The 13,626-nt window shown below is 43.0% G+C and overlaps 1 protein-coding gene across 10 annotated transcripts in view; it reads left to right on the top strand.

The window, feature by feature from the left end:
• Positions 1–2,031: 2,031 nt before the first annotated feature.
• KIDINS220 (kinase D interacting substrate 220) overlaps positions 2,032–13,626 on the top strand; it is an 89,716-nt gene continuing 78,121 nt past the window's right edge. For 9 of the 10 annotated variants that reach the window (XM_065928557.1, XM_065928555.1, XM_065928553.1 and 6 more), the window contains exons 1-2: positions 2,032–2,184; positions 7,536–7,679. In XM_065928557.1, the coding sequence (XP_065784629.1) occupies positions 7,572–7,679 (108 nt within the window). In that variant the 5' untranslated portion in view covers positions 2,032–2,184; positions 7,536–7,571. Of the gene's footprint in view, positions 2,185–2,849; positions 2,946–7,535; positions 7,680–13,626 lie in introns of all 10 variants that reach the window. The other variant, XM_065928550.1, reaches the window with a different exon arrangement.

Below are 13,626 nucleotides of genomic sequence, written 5' to 3'. Positions count from 1 at the left end.
CAACAACAACAAAAGACCATAATATTGAAATGCACTCATTAAAATATATTAAAAAAAGAACAACACAACAACAATAACAACAAAAGAAAGCCTGTCAAATGCCTTGCTGATTTTTCAGATGGTTCATTATAGTGAAAGCCCCAGCTTCCATACTGGGGCCATAGATCCCTATGAAATCACAGATTCTAGTTCCCCTATTGCTCTCACAAACAGTCCTACTAAAAGTCCACCTGCTGTCCTGTGCAGGTCCTCAAAAGATTGTTTGACATTGAAAAAGGACATTAACATTTGAAATCACTTATTTGGACACACTGGGACAAAACCGAAGATTGAGAACAGTGTTTCATTGGGATCAGCTACGGAGATATTTAAAAAATCTCCAGCAAGAGTCAAGTTTTGATTTTTTTAAAAATGAAGTAAGGATGATTCTGATGTACCAAGTTTGGGCATTATTGAAAATCATCTCCTAATCAATCAATCTGACAACTTACGGAAAAAGTCAACAAAGGACCAACATCCAGTCCCACATTAGGTGTGGATGCCTGGGACCATGAGACGGCACCCAAAGTGTGTGATAGAGTCTTAAATTGTGCTTTTTCTTCCTTGAAGGCTTGCCTAGGCCACTCACTCCTCTAAACCAGGTGAGTGAAACTGGTGTGGAATAAAGATGGAGTGAACTTATAGTGGGGAAGAGACAGGCTAAACATGCTTTAACACATACTTTCTAGTACCTCCTGTGCCCCAGGACTGTAGACTAAGAAGTTAATACAGAAGATGGATGATGAACTCTTTTTGAGGTCACACAGAAAGCTCCATAAGAGAGGACCGCCTCCTTAAAGACAAAAAGAATTCATCTGTCAGACTCTGCTGGACAAGAGGTGGAGAAAGAACAGCACTCTGGAAACAAAGTGGAGATGAGACCTAGCATGGCCCACATGTTCCAGGAACTGAACTTGCCAGCCTGGGATGAGGGCAGGGGAGAGTGGTGGACAGTAGGCTGGAAAGATGTCTGGCAGGGGCCAGCTCCAGGGAAGCCTCATGTGTTAAGTTCTATTCGGGAATTTGGTCTATGGAAACTGAAGGCTGCAGAGAAGTTTAATCCAAGTGACATGATCCCCAGTCTCCTGGGGAAACAGTGGGGCGCCAGCAGAGGCAGGGGAGGGTAATTGGGGGCTTTTGATATAGTCTTGCTGGGGAGCTTCTGAAGCCTTTAAGCAGATCACGGGTGCTGAAAGTGGCTATGATCAGGCAGTGGGCTGACTGGGTGACATCAGGGATGGGCAGAGGAGGGAGTGTGTATCTTCCCAATTCCTGTCCAGGTCCCCGGCCAGCGGTGGGGGGGGGGGGGGGCACACCAGGTGTGATCACACCAGAGAATTACACCAGGTCGGAGGCTGACGCTTCCAGCGCTGAGCTTTAAACTCTGGAAACAATCAACCAATTTGAGGGAGGCGAAATGCGAGAGAAATTAGGAGAATCAGAGTCACAGAAGCCCAGGGAAGGGAACATTCCAGGAGGCAGCGGTCAAGGAAACTGTGAGTGGAAACGCTGTCAATCTCATTTGGCCGCAGGCAGTTCAGAGAGGTCCCTTGTGGGGAGGCCGGGGCGAGGCTGGGCTGCGGTACTGTAGAGGGGGGAAATGAGAAAGCCAGCAGGCGGTGACTCTGGGCGCCAGGATTACAGACCCCGCAGCGGCTCTGGGTTTGGGAGGGATTTCAGCCGGCCTCCACCGGCAATATGTTTTGAAGTTAAAGATTGCGGTTTATTTCTCTGCATAAGCTTTGATGATAATGGTGAGCAGGGATAATAAACTCGCCAGAATATGAAGAATGACGGTGACGATGCGTTATATACTGTCTGGGGAGCTTGCCAAAATACATCTATTTCGAGGTTGGAGGGAAGGTGCAGAGAGCCGCTAGCCTCTCCCGCGCCCGCAACCCCGCCTCCTTCGGGCTCCCGGGTCGGCCGGCAGGGGGCGTGGCCACCCGTCACCCCGCCCCGCAGCCCAGCGTCACGTGATCTGTCAGTTCTGGGCGATAGCTTGAAAATGGCTGCCGGGTGTGGTGAAGGGGACGCGCCGAGAGCCGCCGTCACCCCCTTTCTAGTCTTCTGACAGCACCTGCGGCAAAGCTGCTCTTTTCCGCCTCAGCGGTGGGCGCTGTTTTGGGGCCAGGTTGTGAGACGGTCAGTGTGGTGGTCCGCGGGGAGGGTGTGTGTGTGTGTGTGTGTGTGTGTGTGTGTGTGTGTGTGTGTGTGTGTGTGTGTGTGTGTGTGTGTGTGTGTGTGTGTGTGTGTGTGTGTGTGTGTGTGTGTGTGTGTGTGTGTGTGTGTGTGTGTGTGTGTGTGTGTGTGTGTGTGTGTGTGTGTGGTGAGCCTCGTTTGTAGGGGGACGTCGTCGAGCGGGGCGAAGGCCTGCTGAGGAAGGGTGAGGCCGGGTGTGGGGAAGGAAGCGTGGGCGGGTGAGGAGGGGGCGACGCAGGCTGGGTTCGGGAAGGTAGGGGGCGGGCGAGGACGCGGGGCCTGGCTCTTGGGGCGGGTCCGCGGCTGCCGGGGGCCCTAGGACGGTCTCGGACCTGCTGTCCCAGGTGGTCAGCTTCTTCTGGGGCTGCAATGGGGGATGTGTGTGACACCGGTGGGTTGTTTTTTTGTTTTTGTTTTTGTTTTTGGTTCGTTTGTTTTTTACGGGGCAGCCGCAGGCACACCCACCACCACCTCCAGAACCACCTTGGCCGGTCGCGCGTAGGCAGGCGTCCCAGGTTCTTTTCCCTGGGCTTTCCAAGGGCGTGGTGGTTGGGTTTTCTCGCTTTTTGTTTTCTCACCAGGCTCCATTACTCCATTGTCCACTGCAGGCCGTTATTTCAGCTAAGTATCAGCGAGCCATTGATTACGATGCTTCCATGATTTCTTTACAGCGAAGCGACTTCTTTGTCAGCCATTGACGTTCGGTTAGTTTTCTTTCAGATTGTTTTGACACATAGAAAAGTTTAAACCTATTATTATTTAAACCTATTTAAAAAAAAAAAACAAAAAAAAAACTATGGAGTTGTCTTTGGTAGCCGCTAGGGGCACCGGGTAAAAATGTGGCTTTCTCAGCCTTACCCCCAGAATTCCCATTCAGCAGACCTGGGGTGTGGCTCAGGATTCCCACCCCCCATCTCCACCTTCTGACGGGTAATTCTAATGCGTTTTGTTACTCCCTCGACTTGGACAACACTGAGGTTGAGACGTCTAAATTTTTTTTTAAAGCGCCCGAGGAGATCTGATGCAGAGCCAAGGTTGAGAAATGCGGCGGCAAGGTTGTGTTCTTTGTTCTCTAGCTTTACCAGGATGGAAACCTTCATCAGAATCATTTTGCGGTGCTTGTTAAAATGTCACTTTCTGGGCCCCAGATCTACTGGGGGAAAAGCCGAAGGAATATGTATATTGGCAAGCTTCCCCAGCAACTTTGCATACAAGTTTGAGAACCTTTGTTTTACACTCTGAGTGATTTCCGGATTTGTTTTTCCTAATCCTGGGTGGATTCTCCAACTGAGGTTTTTTGGAGCACCTCACATTCAGCCTGGTCTTGTTCACCTAGCAAGGGTGGTGGGGAAGGAGGGGGCAGTAACCACGCAGAGGAAAGTCCTGAAACTTTCTCCTGACTTTGCTTTATTTTTTAATGGGACCGCCATCTTCCCATCACCGGTGTTTGGTATCTAGTCATCTTTGACCTGGTCTTTCATTTCAAATCACATAATTTTTAAAATTTCTACATCCAGAATCTTTGTTCTAGATATTTTAGTAGGTCGAAGGGTCCAGTATGGGGGATTTTATCCTGATCAAGTTCCTGCCTCTCATTTCTTCTCCATCCTAGCGCCTTTCCCCTCTCCTATAGGCTGTTTTGGTGGTTCCCTGACTGTCTGTCTCTAGGGTTCTGATTCTGGACTGCACACAGTACTGGGGAAGCTTTTCCTGGGATCATGTGAGTGTCCATCCCCTTCTTCCCTGCTTTTGCTCAAGTTCTTTGTCACCTTCTCTGTTACTGTGTTAGGGCTGTTTAGAAGGCAGGGAACAGTGATTTACCCTTTTACCTCAGGTAAAAGGTAGTTTATAGGACTGACTGAGAATCAGCAAGAAATTGGGATCTAAAGCAGCTCCCACCTTCTGTAGCTCTCTCAGGGGCCTCATTTGTTTTCTCTGGAGAAGTCTTTTTTCTCCCTTCATATCTGTTGAGTCCTCTCTCTGCTGCCTGGCTGTCTCAAAACTGTAACATTTTGTTCTTGGCCTGTAACTACTGGGTATCTGGTTTCTAATTTCCAGGTTTAGAGAGAGGAGTCTGATTGGCTAAGCTTATCTTTTTGAACTGTCACATGTCCTCATATGCTCATTCCTGGATATGGCTGATGGTAGTAGAGAAAGGAAGGAGCGAGCAGGCCCTAAGCTGGTCTGGGAGGAGGGTGGGTGGTCAGGGAGACCTCCCTGGGGGAAGGGACTTTGAAATTGAGACCTCTAGGCTGTCTCTGGGCGGTTGGGGTGGGGGTGGTGGGATGAGTTTGGATGAGGGGAAGATCCTGGTCTTCTGAAGGTGAAGGTGAAGGGGAGAATGGTTTGAAGCTGACAGGTCATCTCTGAGTGACAAGAGCTGAGGATGCTCTCATATGGAAAATGGGTGGGGGTGTGTGTATGTGTGCATGCGTGTGTGAGCGTGTGTGTGTGCGTGTGTGCGTGCACATGCGCGCTCATGTGAAGAATGGGAGTGTGTGTGTCTGTTTTGAGATAGGTGAGAATAGTGTGTATTTGAGATGGGTGAGACTAGAACCTGTTTAAAGGATTCGTGTGTGTGTGTGTGTGTGTGTGTGTGTGTGTGTGTTTTGAGATAGGTGAGAATAGAACCTGTTTAAAGGATTCATTTAAGAGGGAAAGCAGAGCTGAAAGAAACCTCTGAGGGAGGGATTGGGCCCTTCCAAGAACATCATCTGATTTATGGGCACACTTGCGATCAAACTCTTGATTTGTTAGAAGTCTGGCTGATGGGAGTCATTTTATAATTGTCAGCTGTGGCAGATGGTCTTGTCCTGTTCAGTTAATAAAATGTGATGTGATTTGATCAAATTCAGTTCAGACAACATTTATCAGTTCTTTTAATATGCACAAGAAACTGTTTTAGGTACTTCTGAATTTGTGAAGGTGAGACTTGTGAAGTTGCTTCCATTAAGAAATTTAACAGTAAAGAAGCGACAGGTGGATGAATGCAGAGATTGCCAGATTTCAGGCATGTGATGTTCAACGATCTGTAAGGTCTGCCCTAGTATCCGCCCCCCCCCGCCCATACACAAAGCAGAACAGCATCTAATGCAGTGCTCCCTAACCTTTTTGGCACCAGGGACCAGTTTCATGGAAGACAGATTTTCCACAGACCTGTGGGGTGGGGGACGGGTTTGGGGATGACTCTCATAGGGAGCCCACAACCTAGATCCCTCGTGAGCACGGTTCACAATAGGGTTCATGCTCCTGTGAGGATCTGATGCTGCCCCTGATCTGACAGGAGGTGGAGTTCAAGTGGTAATGCCAGTGCTAGGGAGTGGCCTCAAGTACAGATGAAGCTTCCTTTGCTCACCTCCTGCTGTGCGGCCTGGTTCCCAACAGGCCCCAGTATGGGTGTGAGGGACCCCTGACCTAATGAACCCTCATGTACCCATCCCCCAAGTCCAGCCAACAGTTACCAATATTTGACCAATTTTATTTTGGCTGTTTCTTACCCCAGTACCCCTTTTCTCCTCCAGTACTTTAAAGAGCGCCGAGACTCTGCAGGGCAGGAATAGTGTATTGTTCAACTTACCAGTGATAACCTGAAGCCCAGTGCATTGCAGATCATACCCTTTCAGCAGACTACTGTTAGATCGGACTGTTACTCAATTACAGCAGTGTAGAATTGCATGCATTTTCTCAGAATTATATAACAAAGATCATTTTTCCATACTAGATTTGTGTAAAGAGTATCTTTCTGGTAGCTTAAGGTGTGCAGCTTCAATTTCTAAGTTGGTTTTATAAAAAATTTTATTACCATTTTCTACTTAATCTTAGTCTGAAGGAATCTATGTCTTAATCTAAGTGATTGATGACTGTTAAGTTTTATATGTCTTAAGGTGATATACATATAATCCACATAATGGATTGGGGAGAGAGGTAACAAGATTTGAAAATCTAAGATTTTCAATTTTTTAAATAATTGGTTAATGTCTGTTACTACTTTTCTTTACTCATTCTAGTCTTGTGGGATTTTGTGCTGAAAAAAAATATTTGATCCAAATAAGGCCTTTGTCAGACATATATGTGTATGTGTTTACAAAGTAATTGCAAAAAGTACGAAGAACTCTCTTCTATGCATTAACCAGATTCACCAGGTGTAAAATTAAAAGTTAGGGTGCACATGGTCTCTGTAATTATATTCATATTAATTTCATGTGGGAGAGGCCTATGTGTGCAGGTCTTTTGGAGGAGGAATTTAGACAGAAAAGCTCGCCAGAGGCCTGGACATGGCACAGTGCTTGGCATGTTCAAGCAATGATGTGGTGAGGGAGAGGGTTAGGAGATGAGGTCAGCAGTGTTAACACCGTCACTTACAGTCATCTAGGCCAAGGTCAAACATTCGATTTTTACCTTGAGGACTCTGGGAAGCCACTGGAGGACTTTGAGCAAGGAAGGATGCAATCTGACTCAGTACTCAAGGTGTGGTTCTTCAGTCAGCAACCACAGTGGGAGCTTGTTGAAGGTGCCAGGGCTGTACCTGGACCTACGTGTCAGAATTTCCCAGGGAAGGGCCCAGGCATCTGCTTCACAAGCTCTTCAGGTGATTCTGATGAATATAATAATTTAAGAAGCTCTGGCCCAGCTTACATTTTCAAAAGATATCTGTGGTTGCCTTGTGGAGGACAGACCATCAGAAAGGCAAAAGGGAGGTAGGGAAAGCAGTTGGGATCTAGGTGAGAGGTCACAGTGGCTGGGCCAGGGTGGTTGTGATGGAGGTGGTGAGTAGGAATCAGATGTGAAATATATTTTATAAGTAGAACCGAAAAGTTTGCTCATAGATTGAATGTAGAGTATAAGAGGAGGTGATGAGTCATTCATAATTCCAAGGTTTTGGCCTTAGAAGTATGGAGCTGGAGTGGCCATTGACTGATTGGGATTATATAGCAGGGGGAACAGTGGAGTGCTTTATCTTGTTTGTGGGTGATGAGGGGTGGGTTTGGGGGATGGATCTGGAGTTTGGGGGTGTGGATGAGTTAAGGCAGGGAAGCCTGGTGTGCTGCAGTTCATAGAGCGGCAGAGTTGGACACAGCTTAGTGACTGAAGAACAATAGTGAGTTAAGAGTGAGATGAGTTTGAGTCTTGGGAAGAGGGCTTGGACATTTTGACAGCTGAACTTCGGGGCTTTGTTTTCACTCCTGCCGTGGAGGTGTATTTGTACAAGCCTAAGGTTAGGAAAGGTATAGTTAGTAGTATCTTTTTTTCCCCAGTCCAAAATTACATGTATTTTGTCTAATCTGCTTTAACAGGTATTGGAGTAAAGAAAACTATAGCTTTCTGTGAAAATGTCAGTTCTAATATCACAGAGTGTAATAAATTATGTAGAAGAAGAAAACATTCCTGCTTTGAAAGCTCTTCTTGAGAAATGCAAAGATGTCGATGAGAGAAATGAGGTAAGACCAAGTTTCTAAAGTTTAATTCTTTTTACAAATGTTTGTGGACTACCTACTAAGTAAGTGTAAGGCACTGTGTAAAGGTAAGTAAGAAATATATAGTTCTCACCCTCAGTAATATTGACATAACTTCTCACAGTTAAAAGTACTTTGAATTCTGTACCTTTGAAATATACCTGAATGTCTATAAATGACTGAACATTGAATTAATGATTTAGATTTATGATTGAGAATTGTGGTTGACTTTTTTTCCAGATAGAATAATCACTATTCAAGAATGATTCAAGAATTATTACCGAAATCAAAAGTATTTCTAGAAAACTTTAGAGGGGCTTCTGATCCCAATCTTTTTATAAAAGATGAATGAGAAAAAACAGATTAACCAGACACTATTAGGGCTTTTTGAAATATTTTCTTTATTGGAGCCTCAGCTGTTTTCCTTAGTTGTTTATTATACACACCTTGGGATTTTAAAGGCCTGCATCTTTAAGAGACAGCTAAATAGGTTGTGTGTTCTGTTTACTAAGATTGGGGAGTAAATATTTATTGTTTTCATTAACTTGTATTAGATATTTCTGTTCAACAATCCTAGCAGATAAATGGTAATTTTATCATGAACAGCTGAGCTGCAACATTTTAGGGACTAATAAACTAGGGAGGCCTGGTGTGCCTCATGGGGTCGCAAAGAGTTGGACACAACTGAGTGACTTTCACTTATTTCATTTAGTATAGCATCCTAAATGACATGTTGGTTCATTCATGTTGGAGCGTGTGACATGATTTCCTTCCATATTAAAGCTGAATAGTATTCCATTATATGTAGAAGGGCTTCCCTGATAGCTCATTTTGTAAAGAATCTGCCTGCAGTGTGCAAGACCTGGGTTCAGTCCCTTGGTTGGGAAGATCCTCTGGAGAAGGGAAGGGCTACCCATTCCAATAGTCTGGCCTGGAGAATTCCATGAACTGTATAGTCTGTGGGGTTGCAACGAGTTGGACATGACTGAGCGACTTTCACTTTCATATGTAGATACCATGTTGTGTTTATACATTTATCCACTGAGAGACATTCAGGTTGTTTCCTTTTCTTGGCTATTGTGGATAGTGCTGCATTAACATGGGTATGCAAATATTATGTTTTCAAAGCTACTGAATCAACAGTTATTACATTATTATTATTATTGACAGAGTACTTAATTTTTTTTAAATATTAGCTGTCATTGAAAAATGGTATAAAAATTTTATTAGAACAATACAATTATGATAACTCATGTTTTATTCAGTATTTATATAAATATGGTAATGGTTCTGTATACTTAGCTCATTTAATTTGCATAGCAGTTCTGTAAAGAATTATACTTATTTATCTCAACTTACAAATAAATGACTTAATCTCTCAGATTCCGCCTGAAGATACTTCCTGGTGAAATCCACATTGAATGTTGTTCTGTCTTAACATCAAACAGGCTATGATTTGTTTATGCCCTTTTGTCTTCCTTTGAGTCTTCAGAATAAGTCCATCTGATGATGATGTCTGTATTTTCAATGTTTATATATTGCACAAACTGTATTTTGTTAGTTTACATCATTATTCCTTTCTATGATTATGAATAGTTAACAGTTGTTACACATAAATGAGATAAAATTTATAATTGGAGATTGTTCAGTGTTTTAAAAGAGCTGCTTATTGAAGTAGTCATTCTATTGGCATTAGTATATTTGGAATAATAAAATGATAGTTTAAAAAGATTAAGCTTTACTTCTTAGATACTTTCTTTGAGAATATTGAGAAAATAGCTTCACTTGGAAGGAGAAAAATAATACACAATAAGCACAAAATTATATTGATCTTATTCACACAAAGAATGAAGTGTATTTGATAAAAAACTTAACATGTTATCAGGCATGCAGTGGCATTCAAGGAGTATTAATGATATTTACCTCTAGTTTAGTATTATGTCAGTTAAAATTGGAGTTTTAAAATAGTACTTTGAAACAATCTGGCATTGTTAAATTATGGCTCACTGTGAAGGTTATAGAGAGAGTAACTTTTTCAAGGCCTTTTTTTTTTTTTTAACGTTTTGCTTCTACTGCTTCTGATAAAGTTTAATTTTTATTGAATTCTGAAGAGTTGCTTAGGCTTTCTTTCCTTATTTCTCACCTTTAAAAAGTGAAGTACTTAATTACCTCATTTAATGTATTTGGTTTTCAGTTTTCTAAAGGTTTCTTAAATGTTATCAATAAAAGAAAATAATGTGGGGGAAATTGCCTCTTGCCGTCCTTAGCATATAATCAGTTGCAATTAGTAAATACCAGTTTTCTCCCTTCTTTCCTTTCTGCGTTATTTGTAAACTAGATAAAATTCTTGGCCTCTGAATATTGTTAATGATGGCAGGTCTTTGCCCTTTGTATGAATATTCTCTATGATGGCAGGTCTTTGCCTTTTGTAGAGTAGTGAAGGGCTTTAATTTAATGTGTTTTTTGAAAAGAGCAAAAAGTCACTATCAGCTCTTCTTGATACAGGGGTATAGTGTTGAGGTTGAACATTATTCTCCTGTTGAAGAAAGTGAAATGGGACTCTTAAGTTCAAGAGATGAATTTTGTCATGTTCTTACAAGTAGAGACCCTGAAGTAAAGTTCAAAGGAAAATTTAAAAATGTTTTACTTTCACTATAATTACTGGAAGAAGTAGCTATCCTCAGAATGCCACTGCTTTAAAAGGCAGTAGTTACTTAGGTCCAGTAAGGTGGCTCAGACAGTAAAGAATCTCCCTGCAATGTGGGAGACCTGGGTTCGATCCCTGGATTGGGAAGATGCCGTAGAGGAGGGCATGGCAACCCACTCCAGCATTCTTGCCTGGAGAATCCCCATGGACAGAGGAGCCTGGCGGGCTACATATAGTCCATGGGGTCGCAGAGAGCTGGACATGACTGAGTGGCTCAGCACAGCACAGCACACCTGAATACAAGTGGGACGACCCAGGAACTGGGAAGACCAAAAAGATGCTGAATAGGAGATGTTTTTGCATTGTAGCTTCTGGGAAGGTAAGATAAAGCATGGTACCTGCTGTGGGGAACCTCAGTTGGCATGGCGGTGTTCTGTTTTGGTGTATTTTGGTTTGAGGTTCTTAACCAGTAGAGTAGGGGTTCTATGAGTTATGTGATCCTGAATTTTTTGGGAAAGAAATGGACTTGAGATTTGCTGAGATGTGTGTGGCGGGTTAGGTAGGGAAGGGGCCTTTAGTGATTCACATTGAAGTAAAAGAATCAAGTTGTCATGACTGTTTGTTTCTGAGTCACTGTCTCTACAACTGTAGTTACTAGATGGGTTAAACCAGAACTAATAGAATAGATATGTTTTGTGATAAGGCATAACTTACAAGGTAAATATCATTCTGTCTTTTCAGATTAACAAAACTTATGGCAGCCTTTCCTGAGAATCACTTATTTATTTGGATATTGAAGCTACAAAAGGCTAAGGATTACTTTTGAGTGCATATAACAACTCCCCAAATAGTGGCTTAATCAAATTAAGGTCTTACTTTTCTCATGTAATGACAAGCTGGAGGAGTCATTCCGAAGTTGGTATAATGGTCTCAGGATATCTTCCCAGGCTCCTTCTGCCCTTCTGGCCACTGCTATGCATGGCAGTTATTCCCATCAGCAGTCTTGATATAACTGCAGCATTGTGTCCACTTATCAGGCAAGAAGGAAAAGGGCACAGGCCAGCTGAGTTGGTCTAATTACCAAGCTTTCCCAGGAGAGCTCACTAGAGTGTTAGCGTGGATGGTTTCCAACTGCAAGTAAGGCTGAACAATGTAGGTTTTTTTTGCTGAGCAGACTGCCACCCCGAACAAAATCCTGTTGCTCTAGATACTGGGTAGACAAATGGTAGTTTCTGCAAGAGAAATTTATGACTGTTTAAGTCTTATTTAGCTTGTTTCTAGTTAATCACATTTATACCCACTTTCTTTTTGTATTATGGTTTTTTAATACACGTCTAATTAATTTTTTCCCTCATACTCTAAAAGCACCTTTCTTTGCAAACTATCTGAAATGTGCCTGTGACCACAGAAGGTGAACAGAAAACGCCCGAGTCTTTGGAATTGCAGTTTTGAAAACTGATGTGCAAGTCCTATATCCTTCAGTTCAGTCACTCAGTTGTGTCTGACTCTTTGCGGCCCCATGAACTGCAGCACACCAGGCCTCCCTGACTATCACCAACTCCTGGAGTTTACCCAGACTCATGTCCATTGAGTTGGTGATGCCAACCAACCATAATCCTCTGTCATCCCCTTTTCCTCTCGCCCTCAATCTTTCCCATCAGGGTCTTTTCAAAAGAGTCACCTTTTCGCATCAGGTGGCCAAAGTACGGGAGTTTCAGCTTCAGCATCAGTCCTTCCAATGAACACCCAGGACTGATCTCCTTTAGGATGGACTGGTTGGATCTCCTTGCAGTCCAAGGGACTCTCAAGAGTCGTCTTCAACACCACGGTTCAGAAGCATCAATTCTTCGGTGCTCAGCTTTGTTTGTAGTCCAACTCTCAATTCCATACATGACCACTGGAAAAACCATAGCCTTGACTAGACAGACCTTTGTTGACAAAGTAATGTCTCTGCTTTTTAACATGCTGTCTAGGTTGGTCATAACTTTCCTTCCAAGGAGTAAGTGTCTTTTAATTTCATGGCTGCAGTCACCATCTGCAGTGATTTTGGAGCCCAGAAAAATAAAAAGTCAGCCTCTGTTTCCACTGTTTCCCCATCTATTTCCCATGAGGTGATGGGACCAGATGCCATGATCTTAGTTTTCTGAATGTTAAGCTTTAAGCCAACTTTTTCACTCTCCTCTTTCACTTTCATCAAGAGGCTCTTTAGTTCTTCTTCACTTTATGCCATAAGGGTGGTGTCATCTGCATATCTGAGGGTATTGATATTTCTCCCTGCAATCTTGATTCCAGCTTGTGCTTCCTCCAGCCCAGCGTTTCTCATGATGTACTCTGCATATAAGTTAAATAAGCAGGGTGACAATGTACAGCCTTGACATACTCCTTTTCCTATTTGGAACTAGTCTGTTGTTCCATATCCAGTTCGAACTGTTGCTTCCTGACCCTCATACAGATTTCTCAAGAGGCAGGTCAGGTGGTCTGGTATTCCCATCTCTCTCAGAATTTTCCACAGTTTATTGTGATCCACACAGTCAAAGTCTTTGGCATAGTCAACAAAACAGAAATAGATGTTTTTCTGGAACTCTCTTGCCTTTTCGATGATGCAGTGGATGTTAGCAATTTAATCTCTGGTTCCTCTGCCTTTTCTAAAACCAGCTTGAGTATCTGAAAGTTCACGGTTCACATATTGCTGAAGCCTGGCTCGGAAAATTTTGAGCATTACTTTACTAGTGTTTGAGATGAGTGCAATTGTGTGGTAGTTTGAGCATTCTTTGGGATTGCCTTTCTTTGGGATTGGAATGAAAACTGACCTTTTCTAGTCTTGTGGCCACTGCTGAGATATCCAAATTTGTTGGCATATTTAATGCAGTACTTTCACAGCATCATCTTTTAGGATTTGAAACAGCTCAACTGGAATTCCATCACATCCACTAGCTTTGTGTGTAGTGATGCTTCTTTAAGGCCCACTTGACTTCACATTCCAGGATGTCTGGCTCTAGGTGAGTTGATCACACCATCGTGATTATCTGGATCGTGAAGATCTTTTTTGTGTAGTTCTTCTGTGTATTCTTGCCACCTCTTCTTAATATCTTCTGCTTCTGTTAGATCCATCCCATATCTGTCCTTTATTGAGCCCATCTTTGTATGAATTGTTCCCTTGGTATCTCTAATTTTCTTGAAAAGATCTCTAGTCTTTCCCATTCTATTGTTTTTCTCTATTTCTTTGCATTGATCTGAGGAAAGCTTTCTTATCTCTCCTGGCTGTTCTTTGGAACTTTGCATTCA

Source organism: Muntiacus reevesi, chromosome 3 (assembly GCF_963930625.1).
Source record: "Muntiacus reevesi chromosome 3, mMunRee1.1, whole genome shotgun sequence".
NCBI lineage: Eukaryota > Metazoa > Chordata > Mammalia > Artiodactyla > Cervidae > Muntiacus > Muntiacus reevesi.
The sequence above is the reverse complement of the archived record's forward strand: the minus strand, read 5'-3'. Positions and strand labels throughout refer to the sequence as shown.